Raw genomic sequence first — 18,633 nt, 5'->3', positions numbered from 1 at the left:
TCATCACTGCGATACGGGACGCGCTGCAAAACGGCACACAAATGCATACGTACGGGATGATGTTTGTCCTTCCACTTGACTGCTCTCGTCCAAGCGCAAACATACATCTGGAGCTTAAAGTCAACCGGAGGCGGTGGCTTCTTTTTGGCACCTCCATAAATATGCTTCCTTCCGCAGTCCGCAAACAGTAAAACAAACATCCAGCAGTGCGCCTTTGGAACACCGGAAGTGTGGACGGATGCCACTGGGCACCATTTCTCTGGACGATCGTTTTACTATTCATGATGTGTGGGGGGGAGTGAGTGTCCTTTTGCCAATTTCTCGGGACGCTAAGATTTGTACACAGTACAAGCTCCAGCGAGCCAACGTTACGGAACGCTTCTCGTGGCTCGCATCATTATTCTGCTGGTGATGCAAATGCATCCTTATGCATCGACGGCCGGACATACTTCGATTCGACCCCTGTACCGAGCACCGGCATGATGCGTGGCCGGTATGCGAAACAAGCGCACGTGGGACTAATTTGTTCAATCGATGCACAGCGAAACCGCCATCGTAGGATGAATCGGGCGTTGCTATGGTTACGCAAGGGAACGCAAACCGTTTGCCGTACGACAGTGTGCGGTGAGCGCGTACCAGGTGAGCCTTTACACCGGACGGAAACGGGAAAAGACAGCCCATTCCAGCGAATGTGTTTGTTTACGTTATAATTTACAGCACTGTTTACCGTTCCGGTCGCTCTGGTGTACATTAGAAATGGTCTCTCCAGGGCCTCCGCCTGTTTACGACGTGGCGAGATGATACTGTTTGAAGATCAATGCGTGAAAACATCCGTACTTCAGCTATCATCCATAGCCGTCAAGTGTACACGCGATACGACACCGCCATGTGCAGGTGCTACGGCAACATATAGCTCTCCATTTCCCATCTACATGCCTGGAAAGAATATATCCTTCTCCTTCACAGACATGCGACACCAGTTAAGATGTGCGACTTTTTTCCCCATTTCGTACGCTGATCAGTATACGAAGACGCTACAGGGTATCCCACAATTTTTTGACAGTTTCCCAAGGTTTTTTGAATGCGTCCCAGGTATTTTTAAATCCGTCCCGAGATTGTTTGACTGCGTCCCAGGTATTTTTGAATTTCCGAGGATTTCCGAATTTTCCCGAGGTTTTTTGACGGTTTCCCAAATAGTTGTGAATGCTACTTTAAATAAATTGTCTTTCGCTTATTGTATTGAACCACAGATAAGGGAGAGAAGGTCACAGGTTCAGATGCATTCATGAAAAACCGTTGGCCTCCGTATGTCATCTTTGAGGTGAAAAAAGTTTGGAGAAAATCGACCCCTGCGGATGTGCTGCTTGGTTAGCGTGCTAACAATCCGCAGAGATCCTTTACCGTCCAGCTCATCAACAATGCTTGATTCACCTTCAACATCTTTCTGTTTTGTGTATCGGCACAACAACCTTAAGAGGCCTAGGCCTATCATTTCTGGCTTTCTTTGTCTCTATTTATCCGTAGCCGGATAGTCTGTCCTGTGTACAGAAAATTGATCTGCATGGGATTTTGAACTGGTCCTGTCGAGTGAAGACCGGCGCCGATACCTATACATCACCGGACCTGCCCAATCAAAAAACCTCGAACGAGTTCTAAAATATATGGGAAACCGTTAAAAAACCTTAGGGACGAATTTAAAAATATATGAGACGCAGTCAAAAAATCTTTGGACGGATTCAAAAATTGATGGGAAACTATCAAAGAATTGCGGGAAACCCTGTAATATTCTTATCGACGCAGAATCCTTTTGTGCTGGTCTTCGAACAACGGCATTCAACGGCTCTCAGCGGGATTTTCAAATGCATAAATCTTACCATAATGGAAACCGAACCGTCGGCACGCAAACGAAGTCTTGTTTGTGTCGATTGCGTAACCCATCTTAAGATGCTGCCGAAGCAATGCACAGGTAGTTCTAGGTAGCGTTGCTTCTTCAAACTCCAGAAAAGGACTGTTTACATGTGCGGGAATTCCCATTGAAACACAAACACACAGAGTTTGACGGATTCAATTGATTGTTATTTCAAATTCAAAACAAACGTTCAATAAATTAAACGAATCAGGCGTGAGTCTTGTAACGGGGTTTTGAAGATATATGTACAAACGGTGCCGGTTAGTGACAGTCGAGGGTTGCCCATTTAGTGATGGAGCGCCGTGGTGTAAGCGACCGGTGCGGCCAGCTTAGCAACCGGAGCGGCGTACGAGATGGTCTTGGCTACCGGAGCGGCGTAAGAGATGGCCGGGCTAGCAACGAGGGTCTTGGTGGCCACTGGAGCGGCGTACGAGATGGTCTTGGCAACTGGAGCAGCATAGGCGACCGGGGCGGCAGCGACGACCTTGGCGGCCAGAGGCTCACGGTGGACAACAGCGTTGAATCCGTTGTGTGGGTCAGCCGTGTACTCGACGGTACGCTTGGTGCCATCGGGGTCAACGACGGAGTACGATCCCTGGACAACATCTCCGCTGCGGGATTCCTGCTGGGACTTGGAGTCACCGGTCAGGGCATCCGAGATTCCGTACGAGAATGAGTAGTGCGGGTTCGCATCGTACTCTTCTGGCTGGGCGGCGTACGCAACCTTGGCAACGGGGGCAGCAACCACTGCCGGGGCAGCAGCATAAGCGACCTTGGTGATCGGGGCAGCGACTACGGCTGGGGCAGCAGCATAGCTGACAGCCGGAGAAGCAATCAGGCCAGCGCGGGCAACAGCGATCAGCGCGGCGAAGGTCACGAACTGAGAAGTCGAAAAGACGGTAAGTTTCTTCGTTTAACCCCAAGCCCAAGCGGAGTTGGACTTTTTGTTGTGCGTGTCTTTTTTGCAAAGAGGCAAAACACCTTACCTTGAATGCCATTTTTGCGTCGGGTTGAAGAAGATGTTGTTCACAGCACCGGATGATCAATCGAACTGTGACTAGTTTGGTCCGAGCTGCCCAATTTATACGCTCGCCTATGTTCGCTAGGCTCCACCAGCAAATGGGACCCTCTGTTCCCGTCCACCCTGCATCTTATCCCTCCCGGTGCAGTAAGCCCGACCCGGTACCGGAGGGCAGGAGACACATAAAAACATAAAAGTTTAAAACTGCATCAGGAATCAGGGCGCGTCTATGCGTTGCAAAAAGCAACCCCGACAACAGGCGTTGGTCCAGCATCAATTTCCCATGGCTGTCCCCCCCCCCATAAGCGTCGAGTTACGGTCCGATCTTCCGCCACGCTTCCCTACACTCAAGATCAAAATGGTGCGAAGAAAAAACGCACACACGTGCATGAAGTCGCGTGCAAATCCATCCCTTCCCGCAATGTAGATCTTGCAGCGTAACGTACGCGTAAGACGCCCGCTGCCGGCGAACCTGTCCAGCGATCCCGGCGGTCCAGTGCACCGGTCGTAAACGTAACGCTGGACGGCGCACAAGAAGGTCGTTCACTTTTCGTTTCATTGGCCTGTTTCTGCCGGCTTGCGTTTTGGGACCGCGGAGTAGTGATCGGCGGTACTCGAGGTCGCCCTAGTGCGAATCGATTCTACCTGAGATCAACCCGCCCGAACGCATGCACGGAGGGTCGCAACCGTTCGGTTGGAAGATTGAGCCACAAAATAGGGGGAGACTTTTGTTGTTATTATATTTCGCTGCCGTGTACACCCGTGAACTTCCGTTCCATGCCGCGGGTGGCATGGGGAGGGAGGGAACCATCGGAGACCGTTTGGCTTTTGCCGTGTATAAGCACCCTTTCGCGCACATATCGGCACACCGGAGCCGAGAGCCGGAATGATTTTTGACCTTTCGGAGGCTTTTGCTGGTGGCTGATTGGTTGCCATTCTTTATGGCAATGCGCTCACAGGCGATCATGTTTTTCGTACGCATTCCACTACTGTTCACCGGCTAGGCCATCCGGCCTGATTGGGAACGATTTCGCACAGGTCGCTTTTTTCATCTCAACGATCATTGAATCGATCACGTGTGGACGGCAAAATGGTGTGAAGTATCACCGATTAAAATTTGATCACATCGCGCTAATCCGATCCGTATTTAAGCTGAACTTTGTGGAAGGTTCTTTAGATATTAAAACGCAAAGCATTCTCAAGGGTATTAAGTCAAACTGGCAAACTTAAATCTCAATCAAAGTAGACGAGGGTCGCTAATCGCTAATTACCAACTCCATCGTGATGCTCAATCAATCTTTTCCAATTAGAAAGAAACAAAAAAAAATGCGAAACTCTTGTAAAAATTGCAAACGATTCACGATAACAATTTAACCCTAGCATAAGAAGATGTTTGTCAATATTTAAGACATTGTGTTCTAAGTTCTATTAATTTAAATGTCATAGAAATGCATGAAATCGTTGCTAACAAGATGAGAATGAGCTGACGTGACTAAACCTTTTCAAACAAAAGATGGAACTGAAATAGAAAAAAACCGAAAACGATCGTCAATTAAAGCATTCCATTCCATCGGTAACCTCCAACCCGTATAATAACTATCTTTAAACAGGTTTATTGGTTTTTAGAAATCGCTATCACAAAAGTGGCCACTTCCTGCCAACTGCAAAGCTATCAACAATCTTCGCAAAAGCAAAAACTAATGACCCGCACCAAACAAACTTACGATTTCACGGCGATTGAGCCGTATTCGTCGTAGACCACGCCGACCGATCATTCATTCATTCATCAACAGGTGATTGGAAACCTTGAATCAAGTCGGTAGAAATTGTGTTCCGCAAAGCCGGCACACGTACCGGGGGCCGCGTCAATCGTGCCGGTTCTAGCGTCACACACATGTCACGTTAGCATGGTGGATCGCGATTTGAACTTACCATCTGCATGAAGTCTGCAGACCGAGCAGCAGATCAATCCACCACACCACCGCGGGCAAGGTCGTTGCTCAAGCTTCGCACTACAGGCGGCCAGTCAACGACCACTTTTTACCCGCTCCGATTGCTTCCCTTCCAACGGTGGTGGGTTGTTTCGCCTTTTGGTTGTTACTCATTTCGCTTCACCTCAATTTGCCCTACATGTCAGATGCGGTGGCACAGAAATGGGACCATACAGTATTATACGGTAAGGGAAAATATCACACGTAGCTCAGAGCATGAATTGCATCAGATTATGGCATCAGTCTTGAACGGAACGTGCAAAGTGCAAGTACGAAGAGAAGTTCGTTGGGCGAAGAAAAAGGAACTCAGAGCTTACAATGCACAGCGATTTTATGACAATAACAGCAACACACTTGGTGGAATATTTTCTCGAATAAAACGAATAATATGACAGTTAAAGTGGTTTATTCCATTTACAAGTGGGATATAATTTACAGGAAGCCTTTCGTATCGAAACCACCGAACAGGCTATTTAGTGGTAGGAAGCGTAGGCCGGGGCGGCGTACGACACAGCCGGGCTCGAGACGTAGGTCTTGGCCAGAGGAGCGGCGTACGAGAGAGCTGGGCTCGAGACGTAGGTATTGGTGGCCAGAGGAGCGGCATAGGAGACAGCCGGGCTCGAGACGTAGGTCTTGGTGGCCAGAGGAGCGGCATAGGAGACAGCCGGGCTCGAGACGTAGGTCTTGGCTACCGGAGCGGCATAAGAGATAGCTGGGCTCGAGACGTAGGTCTTGGTGGCCAGAGGAGCGGCGTACGAGATGGTCTTGGCCACCGGAGCGGCATAAGAGATGGCTGGGCTCGAGACGTAGGTCTTGGCTACTGGAGCGGCATAAGAGATGGCCGGGCTAGCAACGACGGTCTTGGTGGCCAGAGGAGCAGCATAGGCAACCGGGGCAGCAGCGACGACCTTGGCGGCCAGAGGTTCACGACGGACGACAGCGTTGAATCCGTTGTGTGGGTCAGCAGTGTAGTCAACAGTGCGCTTCAGACCATCGGCATCAACGACGGAGTACGATCCCTGGACAACATCTCCGCTGCGGGATTCCTGCTGGGACTTGGAGTCTCCGGTCAGGGCATCCGAGATTCCGTACGAGAACGAGTACTGAGGGTTCGCGTCGTATTCCTCTGGCTGGGCGGCGTACGCCACCTTGGCGATCGGGGCAGCATAGGTAGCGACCTTGGCCACTGGGGCGGCGACTAGGGCCGGAGCAGCAGCGTAAGAAACTGCTGGCGAGGCAATGAGGCCAGCGCGGGCAACGGCCACCACGGCGGCGAAGATCACAAACTAACGAAACCAGATTGAAAGGAATCGAATATTAGTATCCATTTCCGGGACTTTGCAAGATCCGTTTCCGATGCCTTGAAGCTTGAGACACATTCGCTATAGAAACCTACCTTGAATGCCATTTTGAGGTGTTTAGCGACTTGTTCTCTGGTCAATGCAGCAGATTGAACTGTGCTCTAGTTTGCTTTTGGCATGGTATTTATACTACCGGTCATTCGAGCGATGTGTGACAATTCTTTTCTTCGGTCTTCGGAAATTGCATCAGAAAGTCAAGAGCCCTGGTGTGGGAAGGATAAAGTCAACCGTACTTTTTCGATAGTACGCTGCCAACACCCCACCTCAAATTAATCAAAGGCCAATGCGATCAATGAACCAAATGACCATGCTTAATGTGCGTATCGAGGATCACATCTTATCCTGCTTGCGAATATTAAGGAAGAATTGAAAGTATTGTTGAAATCGCATTTTGTTCTAGTTGTTTTGGAGGCCAAGCCAAACTTTTTACGTTCAAAATGCAAATAAATTTTAAATGTTATCTCTTCTCAAAGATATAATCCAGAAATATTAAAATTCTGGAAAAAAATATCTGATCAAAGTTGGTTGCTTAAGTCTATTAGTTCTCATTTTCAAAAGTTCGTTTTTTTGATCAATTACCCATTTGCATAACTGAACCAATGTTTTTATAAACTTGTTTTTAAATTCGTTTTAATCACAACAGTTTTGTAATAATATGTACTCAAGATTGTAAAGAAGTATTTTGGTTCTGGGAAATTTGTATCAATCTTATATATTTAATCACTTGTAATATGTGACTATGAGATAACGATAAGTTAATGATCTAAATCTCCTTGTCGAAAAACTAATTGTCGTAAGCCCCGATGTAGTGTCACACTGCAGAGTAAATAATATTAAACAATCGTATATAGTTGTTCAATTAGAAAAAGGAAAACAATATTTCGTACACGATATTCTCAACGTAATTTTAACTTCCTAATCATGTTACGATCTTCCTCTCAATTATTTTTGTTCACAAACTTAACATGCGTATTCAAATAGTGTCAAATTACATAATTTGCGTTGAGATAACATAACGTTTTGAGATTTGTAGAGTAAATTGTAAATGTGATTGAAATTATCATTTTGTTGTATGGTTTGTAATTTAAATAAGTTGTAATATAGTCGATATATCACAAATCTTTATTTACTGTATCGTTAAACAGATGTCAATATGCTTACGTAACTGACGAAAGAAATAAGCTAATAGCAGCAGCAATCATTCAAAAAATAAAACATTTCAAGGGGGAAATGCCATGTGCCAACTTTATTCTTAAGCCACCACGCTAATCGGTATGAATTGTACAAATGCATTAACAGATAAATATTTATTATAGCCAGCACCAACCAAACAAAGGTGACAATATGTCACGTGCATTTTGTTATGGTGCTTCAAGAACACTGAAATGATTTTATTGACAAAGACTATTATATTTTAAGTGCTTTATTAATAATACTGACATTTGCCGTACAGTCAATAAATATTGCATAGAAATCGTATAAAGTTCAACAGTAGTCGAACTTTTCCGTATAAATAAAATTGATAGAAAACATACAGCAACAAGTAGGCGTGAAAAGAATATTAAATCAATTAAAATGTTCCGAAAACATAAGAAACAATTAAACAAAAGTAAAACAAAAGAATTACACATGATATACTTTGCTAAACGGTATAAGTAAACGATTAATCTAAGATGATCTAATGTAAGATCTAATCAACAATTGGAAAGCATAAAAAACAAAAGCAGACAACACAATACACAAATCAATAACGATTATTTCCACACATTTGTATTTGCTTTTCTTGCAATAAATAACCTTCATTAACACAGTTTAACATTGCGTTCGAGTCTTCTCAGGATTTAGTGGTAGGAAGCGTAAGCCGGGGCGGCGTACGACACAGCCGGGCTCGAGACGTAGGTCTTGGCCAGAGGAGCGGCGTACGAGAGAGCTGGGCTCGAGACGTAGGTATTGGTGGCCAGAGGAGCGGCATAGGAGACAGCCGGGCTCGAGACGTAGGTCTTGGTGGCCAGAGGAGCGGCATAGGAGACAGCCGGGCTCGAGACGTAGGTCTTGGCTACCGGAGCGGCATAAGAGATAGCTGGGCTCGAGACGTAGGTCTTGGTGGCCAGAGGAGCGGCGTACGAGATGGTCTTGGCCACCGGAGCGGCATAAGAGATGGCTGGGCTCGAGACGTAGGTCTTGGCTACTGGAGCGGCATAAGAGATGGCCGGGCTAGCAACGACGGTCTTGGTGGCCAGAGGAGCAGCATAGGCAACCGGGGCAGCAGCGACGACCTTGGCGGCCAGAGGTTCACGACGGACGACAGCGTTGAATCCGTTGTGTGGGTCAGCAGTGTAGTCAACAGTGCGCTTCAGACCATCGGCATCAACGACGGAGTACGATCCCTGGACAACATCTCCGCTGCGGGATTCCTGCTGGGACTTGGAGTCTCCGGTCAGGGCATCCGAGATTCCGTACGAGAACGAGTACTGAGGGTTCGCGTCGTATTCCTCTGGCTGGGCGGCGTACGCCACCTTGGCGATCGGGGCAGCATAGGTAGCGACCTTGGCCACTGGGGCGGCGACTAGGGCCGGAGCAGCAGCGTAAGAAACTGCTGGCGAGGCAATGAGGCCAGCGCGGGCAACGGCCACCACGGCGGCGAAGATCACAAACTAACGAAACCAGATTGAAAGGAATCGAATATTAGTATCCATTTCCGGGACTTTGCAAGATCCGTTTCCGATGCCTTGAAGCTTGAGACACATTCGCTATAGAAACCTACCTTGAATGCCATTTTGAGGTGTTTAGCGACTTGTTCTCTGGTCAATGCAGCAGATTGAACTGTGCTCTAGTTTGCTTTTGGCATGGTATTTATACTACCGGTCATTCGAGCGATGTGTGACAATTCTTTTCTTCGGTCTTCGGAAATTGCATCAGAAAGTCAAGCGCCCTGGTGTGGAAAGGATAAGGCCAAGAATTTTACATAGTATGTCTTTCCCTCTCCACGGTAGCAAATGATCGTTTCGTTCATTGGCCGTTCACAGTAAGACGGGGTGTGTTCGAATTATCTTCAGGAAAAGAATGAATGCCTTTCAGCTTTTTACGATTTGGTATTTTCTTAATTATACAATTTATTCCATACACCAAAGGTGTTGTGTTATTATTTCAAATTTTTCTACTTTATGTTTTATGCGCTTATAACTCAATATTATATTTGTTTCCAAAGTAAGGTGAAAGTGAAAGTACGTGAAATTTTTTGTTTTGTATTTGTATATTTCAGTTCAAATACGAACGACCTTGTGAGCACATTGCCCTTTTATTATTTATTCAATTCCTTAGCAAGATGTATGATGAAATCATTTCGTACGGTCTTATCATCATATTACAACAACGGAATAATTTTTTCAATGTTTTGAAAATACTTTTTCATTTATGAATAGTATCTTGAAAAATGAAGATCATAGATATATTTTTAAATTCACAGAAGTTTAATTTACTTAGTGCTCGTAGATAGATAAAATGGAAATTATGAATGAAGATTATATAATCCTTTTTCATTCATGAAAATATCGTTTTGTTAATATTTTCAGTAATATCAATTTTAACTAACACTATATAATTTTTTTCCTCGTTAGAAAGGCCATGCCATTTCAGTTTGTTTGTTCCATGTATCCGGATAGTCAGTCCTAATTACGAAGGAACGAACCAAGTGGGATTCTCGTCGTGTGAAGAATGACGCTGCTATCAATGTACCTCCGACTACGCCTAACAATGTAATGATTGTATATTCTAAATATACTTCTTTCAGTAACAAAAATTGTTACTTACAGTAATGAGTTTGTTATTTTAGCATCGCATCATGCGATTTCCTAAGAGTAACATGTTAGATGGTTGGGAATAATTTATTTTAAGTATATAAAATAATTACCTAAATAAATTAAATACCAATCATCGATTGCACTTGATTATTTTTTCCTACAATAAGAACAAACGGAAGAAACAAAAGGAAAAGCACAAAAAATGAGCTGAATTTTCCATAATGCTAATTGCATAATGCAAGTTATGCCATCAGGTTATCTGGTCAGATTATGCAATATAGGTATTCAGAGTAAAAGACAATCTTCTTCATGCTCACTATTCAATGTCAATTTTTTACAGACGATTACGGACCCAAATATAGGTCCTTACGATTGTTGTAATTACCAAATCAACACATGATTAATCAAACAAGACATGAAAGCTTCCTGTCCGAACATCATACATCAACTTAAGTGACTGAGAACCTTTACTATTCTTCCTCCAGGTGAACTTTTCATCAGGAATAAAGAAGCAGTGCGTTGAAAACGTATATTGGGTAAAATGATACAACAAATTATATTCAAGTTTACAGGTTTGTATTTGTTTTTATGTTGTAATAAATAACCATCATTTCGTAACAGTTCGTTTAAGTCTTTTCAGGATTTAGTGGTAAGAAGCGTAGGCCGGGGCGGCGTACGAGAGAGCTGGGCTCGAGACGTAGGTCTTGGCCAGAGGAGCGGCATAGGAGACAGCTGGGCTCGAGACGTAGGTCTTGGTGGCCAGAGGAGCGGCATAGGAGACAGCCGGGCTCGAGACGTAGGTCTTGGCTACCGGAGCGGCGTAAGAGATAGCTGGGCTCGAGACGTAGGTCTTGGCTACCGGAGCGGCGTAAGAGATGGCCGGGCTAGCAACGACGGTCTTGGTGGCCAGAGGAGCGGCGTACGAGATGGTCTTGGCAACTGGAGCAGCATAGGCGACCGGGGCGGCAGCGACGACCTTGGCGGCCAGAGGCTCACGGTGGACGACAGCGTTGAATCCGTTGTGTGGGTCAGCCGTGTACTCGACGGTACGCTTGGTGCCATCGGGATCAACGACGGAGTACGATCCCTGGACAACATCTCCGCTGCGGGATTCCTGCTGGGACTTGGAGTCTCCGGTCAGGGCATCCGAGATTCCGTACGAGAACGAGTACTGAGGGTTCGGGTCGTACTCCTCTGGCTGGGCGGCGTACGCCACCTTGGCGATCGGGGCAGCATAGGTAGCGACCTTGGCCACTGGGGCAGCGACTAGGGCCGGAGCAGCGGCATAGCTGACAGCTGGCGAGGCAATGAGGCCAGCGTGGGCAACGGCTACCAGAGCGGCGAAAGTCAGGAACTGTCAGGATAACAAAAGATTCAACACTACAAACACTGTTCGTCCACGTTCATGCTGCAACTCCCGGGCGCACACTTACCTTGAAGGCCATTTTGGAAAGGGTGCAGCGATGTTGTTCACAGTACAAAGGATTCAATCGAACTGTACCGTGATTGGGACCGGTGATCCAATTTATACGAAATGAAACCAGACGAAATGGTTCAAACGACAAGTTTTCCGGTTTTTGGCCCCGTCCACGTACGGCCGGCGTGCAGATTTCGCGTTTGCGTCCGCACCGTGCTTGAACTTGAGTTCGTTGCCTTCACTTTTCAAAAGGCGTTACTAAAAGGTCACATTCGTGCGTTCCTGGTCGTTAAAGCGATGTGTGACTTTGAATTCCATTGCAGAGTGTCCCAGCGTTGGCATGAGTTGCACAATTGTTGGTCCACTTTGGAAGTCATCTTGTTCTGCCATTGTCAACTACCAGTATGCTTAAGATCAATTCTTAAGTAGGGTTGACAAGTTAAAAATAAACATTTCCTATTTTAAATGATACCTTGAATAGTTACTGCGAAAATAGAAATATAAAACCATCTTGTTTAAATTTATTCTAGAATACATGACTGGCATCACTAGAACAAACCAGACACTTTCCCTTTTATTCTTGACCATGAGACAACTGTCCTTGATATTATGTAACGCCAAATGGCAATATCCAGTTTAAGATTCTCTTTTATTCTGACATTCTGTCCCGGGCGCAAGAAGCAAGGAACAAAACAACAACTGCTTACACGCCCGAACCCGTTTTGTTCTTCTCTTAGAAAGGACGTAAAAAGTTCTTGTTAGTTTACAATTGTTCATCTTACTTACAGCAAATAAATGAAGTTGTGCAAATAAATTTATTGAACTCTTTATCTTAGTTTTTTATGAGATTAAAGTATTATTTTACGAAGATGTACTTCATACATCATTTCTACGTACAAGTGTATCACACGAAGAGAGCAGGAGGACCCTGACATTCATCGCTTTTCGACAAGCCACCCAGTTTCGTTTACTTAATCCCACGCATATCCAGTTCCAGGGTATCTCGGTACGGACTGTTCTGCAGTATGACCTAGTTTCGTGCCATTGGTGTGTTGTTACAATTGCGTAATGTGCGAATTGTTCCGAAATGCGAGAAATTAAATCCTAATGCAGGGTTAATTATTAAAGCGCTTTACTTTGTTCGATAAACTAAAGCATCATTCTTGTGATCTAGGGCAGTAATGAATTGGTTGACAGATAAAAAGCAATCTTCAATCAAGCTGATCTTGTTTATTTTTTTGTAATCCTAAAGACATCTTTATACGCAGAGCTTTTTACGCTGCCATGCGAAGTCATCCTTAGGACATACAGCAAAACAAGATATCTTGCTAAAATCAAATAAATTATAACCGTAGTCTATCACAACTGATGGTTTTTTAATCTCCTTTCTTAACAGGTGCCCCCTTTTCAACTTACCAACTATGAGTTTGACATGTACGCTAGGCAATAGCAAAACACGTCATGCCATCCGTCACGTCAGCCAACGAAACCTTCAGACCGACATCCGCAGGATGGCTTGCAGCTCTTACCAGCATCAAAAATCACACCACGGGAGGGCTTCAGAAGCTTAGACACCACGCGCTGCCATCCGGCCCAACAAGTGATGGGAGATTCGCTGGAATTTGCAGACACCACATCGACGAACCTACCAGAGGTGCAAACCGGTTCCGGCGCGCAGACACGGCACACAACCTTCCCCCTGGGCATGCCCGGATGGCGCGGATAGCTTCAATGCAAAGGAGCACTCTTTTTAGGTACTTTGGCAGTGACACCACACACGGTCAAGGTGACGCGCCTATGCTTGAAGGGTGCGTGTGTTCCGTACGATCCATGCCTAACGCTAACGCGCTGCGCTAGCGAGGTGTTTGAACCGTACGAAGGCCGGAAAGGGTTTATCTAAACCGCGATCGTGTGTAACATTGAACTCTGGCAAGAGCCAATGTTAGGAAATTGGTCAAGCGCTCGTTAAAACATCATAAAACAAGGAGTTTTTACCGACATTAAGCCACTTTGTGTGCGTTGGATGTCCAATGTTCTGCACAAGAAACTTTCCACCAAAATAGCGCTTCAGCATAAAAAGAGAGCAAGAGAGCAAAAGTGCAACATAAAGGTAATGATGATGATGATCCGGGTGAGTCCGCAGGGTCCGGTTGCATTACCGCATCACGCGTTTATGCAATTCCCCATTCGGCGGAACGTTCGTCAAGTTTTGTGCAGCAGCGTTATAAAACTGCACTAAACCAAACCTCCCTTGTCTGCAACACGCACGGTGATAATAAATTCGCAAATCGCATTCGTGCACTGATGAGTGGTAAAACATTGCCCACTCTCAGCAGCCCTCAGCGGTGCTAAGAACAGAACCGAATGGGTCATAAAATTTGGGGTTTTGCTGTTTCTCCAGAAAGTGTGCACAAGCGAGCGAACAACTTTTTTTGCTGCCGTTGTTCTGGGTTTGCTGGTTAATTGCAACACACCAGCGCACACGATGATAAATCGGTGGGCGATTGCAGTAAAAATATGATGCAGCATGTTTTTTTTTCTTTATTGTTGCGGCTGTTTGCTGCATTTGTGAGCAGTAATCGCGATGGACGTCTTTCTTTTTCTTTCCCTTTGGCACACTCAATTGTCCCGAAAGGTGAACGACACCGCGTTGAAAAGGTTCCAGTTTAACGATCACAATCACTGCAGCCTGGTATGCATTTTGCCCAGTGGAAATGGAAAGGTGATTTAATTTTCTTCACCACGGGATCGTAAGTGCACAGCGCATCACTCGCAGGAAAGCACAAACTTGTAATAGAATTTCGAACACCCATCGTATCGTTTTGTGGCCGGCCAGGGTGTGGTTGGAAGTTGGTAATAAATTTAATTTCTTCACTCTTCAAACTCGCCCGAGTACCTTTCTCAACCAGTGTCGTCGCCCGTGTCCCTATGCTGGAACAGTGTAATGTGTCTCCCGCACCGAAATAGTTTCGGGTACGAACCGGAGGGATGGGGGTTGAAAAACTTGACGCAAACGAGCCAAAGCAAATCAAATTAAACTTCTCACAGTTTGCAAACAAAAACACTACCAGCGCATTGCCACTGCACGCCAGCAGAGGAGCCTAAGTTCGGCTAAGTTTGTTTGCAGGAAGCTGGCATGCTTCGATGCACTTGATCACAACAATAGACAAACATATTTTCAAGTGCACCTAAGCGTACTTTATGAAGATGTACACCCGCTCGCATAAACATATGGTTCGTTTTTCCAACGTCGAGAGCGTCCACCTTCGGAAGCATCCCAATGCTCTCGAGCTTGTCGCTCGAAAACTTCTGCACCTCTCGACCTTTGGGGCCACTCCAGTCTGTTCCATTGAAAGGTGTGCGCTGGTTTGTTGCTTTATGTGAACTTTACACTCTGCTACTTGAATTGAATTTTAAACCCGGGTAGCATTACTACCACCGATCAATCGTACATACTTCAGAAGCATCGCTTAATCGCTTAATTAAGCAGATTTTTAGGCAAAGTTCCTCGGGAGAAGCAAATATTGCTCGGTAGTCAAATAAATTCCTAGTTCAATCGCAATCGCTTGCCAATAATCTCTAAGGCTCTCTCTCTTGTTAGCGACCAGGAAGTCCATCGCCCAAAAAGCCATCGCGTAGTGGCGATCGTGTAAGTTGGAGCTCCAAAAATGCTTCACTTGACAACAGGCAACAATGTCCTCGAGTGATCTCAAACTGGTACGCGTGCCACCGGTCTCACGAGCAATCGGCGTCGGCACAAAAGTGAAGGCATCGAACTCAAGTTCGGACACGTGAGAAAACGCACATGTTGCCGACGAGAAGTCACACCCTTTTCACCCCTGCCATCCATCCCCGTCCGCAGAACGGGTGCCGAAAAGCCGATCTACTATAACCTATTGCTACTATTACATCAGCTCGTCGTGCAGCGGTGCTCGGCGGTATAAATTGGTTCACCATTTCCGATCATGGCACAGTTTGGTTGAGTTCTCTGCACTGCAAACAACAGCTCACTTCAGCAACACCAACAACCATGGCCTTCAAGGTAGGTGTGCGCGAAATGTGCTTGGTGGGGGGGTTTGCACCGTGGTGTCCACTTGTTACTAACGATCGTTCTCTTCTGCCGATGTAGTTTGTCGCGTTCGCCGCTCTGGTCGCTGTTGCTCGTGCCGGATACATTGGCTCGCCAGCTGTCAGCTATGCCGCTGCTCCGGCCCTAGTCGCCGCCCCAGTGGCCAAGGTCGCTACCTATGCTGCCCCGATCGCCAAGGTGGCGTACGCCGCCCAGCCAGAGGAGTACGACCCGAACCCTCAGTACTCGTTCTCGTACGGAATCTCGGATGCCCTGACCGGTGACTCCAAGTCCCAGCAGGAATCCCGCAGCGGAGATGTTGTCCAGGGATCGTACTCCGTCGTTGACCCCGATGGCACCAAGCGTACCGTCGAGTACACGGCTGACCCACACAACGGATTCAACGCTGTCGTCCACCGTGAGCCTCTGGCCGCCAAGGTCGTCGCTGCCGCCCCGGTCGCCTATGCTGCTCCAGTTGCCAAGACCATCTCGTACGCCGCTCCTCTGGCCACCAAGACCGTCGTTGCTAGCCCAGCCATCTCTTACGCCGCTCCGGTAGCCAAGACCTACGTCTCGAGCCCAGCTATCTCTTACGCCGCTCCGGTAGCCAAGACCTACGTCTCGAGCCCGGCTGTCTCCTATGCCGCTCCTCTGGCCACCAAGACCTACGTCTCGAGCCCGGCTGTCTCCTATGCCGCTCCTCTGGCCAAGACCTACGTCTCGAGTCCAGCTCTCTCGTACGCCGCCCCGGCCTACGCTTCCTACCACTAAGCGCATAAAGACTGTTGATGTAGACCATGTTATGTTTGACGATACTGAGATGATATTTATTGTATAGTGCTACAATACAGGACACTGCATAGGACAGGATCTTGTACAGGTCCTGTACCTGAAAACTATTCTCTCGTTTGATTTTCTACGCTGCTTCGAGATTTCAAGATTTCCCCTTTTAAAAGAACTCACTTAATATCCTCAACATGCTAATTCCATCTCAAGTTCAAGCCCATCGGCACTGTTTTCTTCGTATCCTGTGCCATTACCGGACCCGTTTGATGTCTTAGATGATTGAGCACTACTACTTGTCCCAGGCTTTCCAAACGCCAGTTCCGCTGATTTCCGGTGCCAAACTGGTTGTTTCACAGATTAAAGCATCTGTCGACTAACAGATGGTGCCGTACTGTCGGTGTTCTACACACATTTCCATCTATCCCGTACTGACTTCCCGTGAGCATTCTCGCAAACAGTGAAAACCACAAGCCTCACAAACCGGAAATCGTTCAACGCTCTTTGTTCGCTCGTTCGGCGCGGGATGATGGTGGTACGTCTTATCCTTATCGAAAGTACGCCGAAAGAGTGAGGCCATCAGCGGCCAAATGCCGAATAGAAGAAGGCATACAAAAAGGCAAGCCAGAAGACCCCTAAAAGACTTCCCTCCCAGCCGGCCCACAGTCTGTCGATATCAGTGATTTGTCGCTTGCGTCGCTTTCATTCTTCACACGCGTCACAATTCTGTCACTTCCGCTCGTCACATTTCCGTTCGAATTATGGCCGCCCTGAAAAATGGCGTGGCTTCACGGTCGTCCGACAAATCAGCGAAAAATGGCAGCAAGGCAAACACGCGCCCCGAGGGCCGGTCGCGTGCTGGGCTTCCATCGTGCGAAGGAGCCCAGACAAATTTGCGGCACTTGATACACGATATGAATAAATTATTGGGGACCATGTTTTCCCTTCCTTGGGAGACTGTTTTCTGTCGCTGACTGGGGGAGAAGCTTTCTTTCTGCTGCGTCAATGAAGGTGTCAAATCATTTTTTTGTTGTTTTGCTGCCGTTGGAAAAATCCCATCGACGTGACAAATGCAGATTGAATTCGTACCTCAGGCCACTTTCAGGGCTTTCCCTATTGTACCACCGTGTCTTCCCATCCGACAAAACGGTTACTTGTCATTCATCCTTGGATTTGAGGTGGCTCATCATAAGGAGATTGAAGGTAAGTTTAGTCGAGATGGGACAAGGGAGTTGAGTCGCAAACGTTTATCACCTGGCAGCAAAAGGGAAAGGGCATCATCAGGGCTAAATCGGTCCCCCTAATCCTGGAACCACCGTCGTTCACGAAGCCGTGGTGTGCCACGCACAAGCCCGATTGATAAAGATGTAAAACCCTGGCCCGGAAAAGCTTCAGAATTTCAATTACATTTGTTTATATCGATGCGTTGGGAAACGGTAGCACCCCAAAGCGATCCGCCATGAAGACGATGATGATGATGATGATGATGGTGGTGATGAAGCAAAAAGAGCAAACACGATACTCCCCAACCGCACCGGAACCACCAGAATCCTGCGTTTGCTCTTGTGACAACACTCGTTTTCCCGCGCGTTCCACCGCAGCAAAATGAACGTTTTGGGGGGAGCGGACTTCAATCAATGTTACGGATTTTTTCGTGATGCTAGAGGAATTCACAAACCCAAAATAAAAGGAAAGGAATGCTCCACCTACGCTACAAGCTTTCTGTTTGTTCGTGTAAGTGAGGGTGGTTCATTCACTACAGGCAGCGCCTCGCCACCGTTTTTCCGTTTTCGCACCATCCGATGCAAAGTTCGCGCCGGGGGTTCGCGAATCAACAAATCGAGGCAAATCGGGAAAATTGAATTTGTGTTTGGATTACAAATCACATTTCGTGCTTTCTCTCTTTCCCTCTCGCAGTTCCGGCGTGTATTTGCCGCATGTAATACGTCGGGACGTAGGGAAGTGACGTCAAGCACACCGCACACTTCGAGCGAGTCGGGCCATACGGGCGCATGTTGAGGGGCATGGGGATTGAAATTGCAATCCACGCATCGGTGTTGATTGTTGCGTGATGGGAAGCGGAAAGAAGTGGCCATGTAGCTAACAATCAGAGCTTCCGGTAACGCAAACAAAGTGCACACACGTCCACAAATGGTCGCGTGGATGACACACGTGACAGACGCGCAAGAACGTGTTGCTATGGTAACGGTACCAGTGCGGGTGTTGGGTTATCGCCGATTAAGTGTACACACCGTTAAGAACATTGTTTTTATAAATTACTA

At 46.8% G+C, this 18,633-nt stretch overlaps 4 protein-coding genes across 6 annotated transcripts; 1 reads left to right on the top strand and 3 right to left on the bottom strand.

Annotated features, from left to right (window-relative positions):
* Window positions 1–2,142: 2,142 nt before the first annotated feature.
* LOC128308368 (cuticle protein-like) lies at window positions 2,143–2,946 on the bottom strand. 3 transcript variants are annotated; one of them, XM_053045486.1, is made up of 3 exons: window positions 2,896–2,946; window positions 2,376–2,789; window positions 2,143–2,267 (listed from the first exon to the last, which is right to left on the bottom strand). In XM_053045486.1, exons 1-3 carry the CDS (start codon window positions 2,905–2,907, stop codon window positions 2,196–2,198), a joined length of 498 nt encoding a protein of 165 aa, XP_052901446.1. In that variant the 5' UTR covers window positions 2,908–2,946; the 3' UTR covers window positions 2,143–2,195. The 3 variants fall into 3 exon arrangements, with proteins under 3 accessions (XP_052901446.1, XP_052901445.1, XP_052901444.1); XM_053045485.1 differs by having other exon boundaries at window positions 2,143–2,633; window positions 2,709–2,789; window positions 2,896–2,907; XM_053045484.1 differs by having other exon boundaries at window positions 2,143–2,789.
* A 2,448-nt stretch (window positions 2,947–5,394) lies between these two features.
* LOC128308338 (cuticle protein-like) lies at window positions 5,395–9,058 on the bottom strand. The gene is made up of 4 exons (XM_053045482.1): window positions 9,047–9,058; window positions 8,143–8,936; window positions 5,623–6,166; window positions 5,395–5,454 (listed from the first exon to the last, which is right to left on the bottom strand). Exons 1-4 carry the CDS (start codon window positions 9,056–9,058, stop codon window positions 5,395–5,397), a joined length of 1,410 nt encoding a protein of 469 aa, XP_052901442.1.
* Window positions 9,059–10,725: 1,667 nt separating this feature from the next.
* LOC128308351 (cuticle protein-like) lies at window positions 10,726–11,532 on the bottom strand. Its single transcript, XM_053045483.1, has 2 exons — window positions 11,516–11,532; window positions 10,726–11,436 (listed from the first exon to the last, which is right to left on the bottom strand). The coding sequence occupies exons 1-2, from the start codon at window positions 11,525–11,527 to the stop codon at window positions 10,726–10,728; spliced, it is 723 nt and encodes a 240-aa protein (XP_052901443.1). The 5' UTR covers window positions 11,528–11,532.
* A 3,982-nt stretch (window positions 11,533–15,514) lies between these two features.
* Window positions 15,515–16,339, top strand: LOC128298938 (cuticle protein-like). Its single transcript, XM_053034754.1, has 2 exons — window positions 15,515–15,541; window positions 15,629–16,339. Exons 1-2 carry the CDS (start codon window positions 15,530–15,532, stop codon window positions 16,337–16,339), a joined length of 723 nt encoding a protein of 240 aa, XP_052890714.1. The 5' UTR covers window positions 15,515–15,529.
* Window positions 16,340–18,633: the final 2,294 nt, after the last annotated feature.

Source organism: Anopheles moucheti, chromosome 2 (assembly GCF_943734755.1).
Source record: "Anopheles moucheti chromosome 2, idAnoMoucSN_F20_07, whole genome shotgun sequence".
In the NCBI taxonomy this organism is placed as follows: Eukaryota; Metazoa; Arthropoda; class Insecta; order Diptera; family Culicidae; genus Anopheles; species Anopheles moucheti.
Note: the sequence above shows the minus strand (reverse complement) of the source record. Positions and strands in the feature narration are given on the sequence as shown.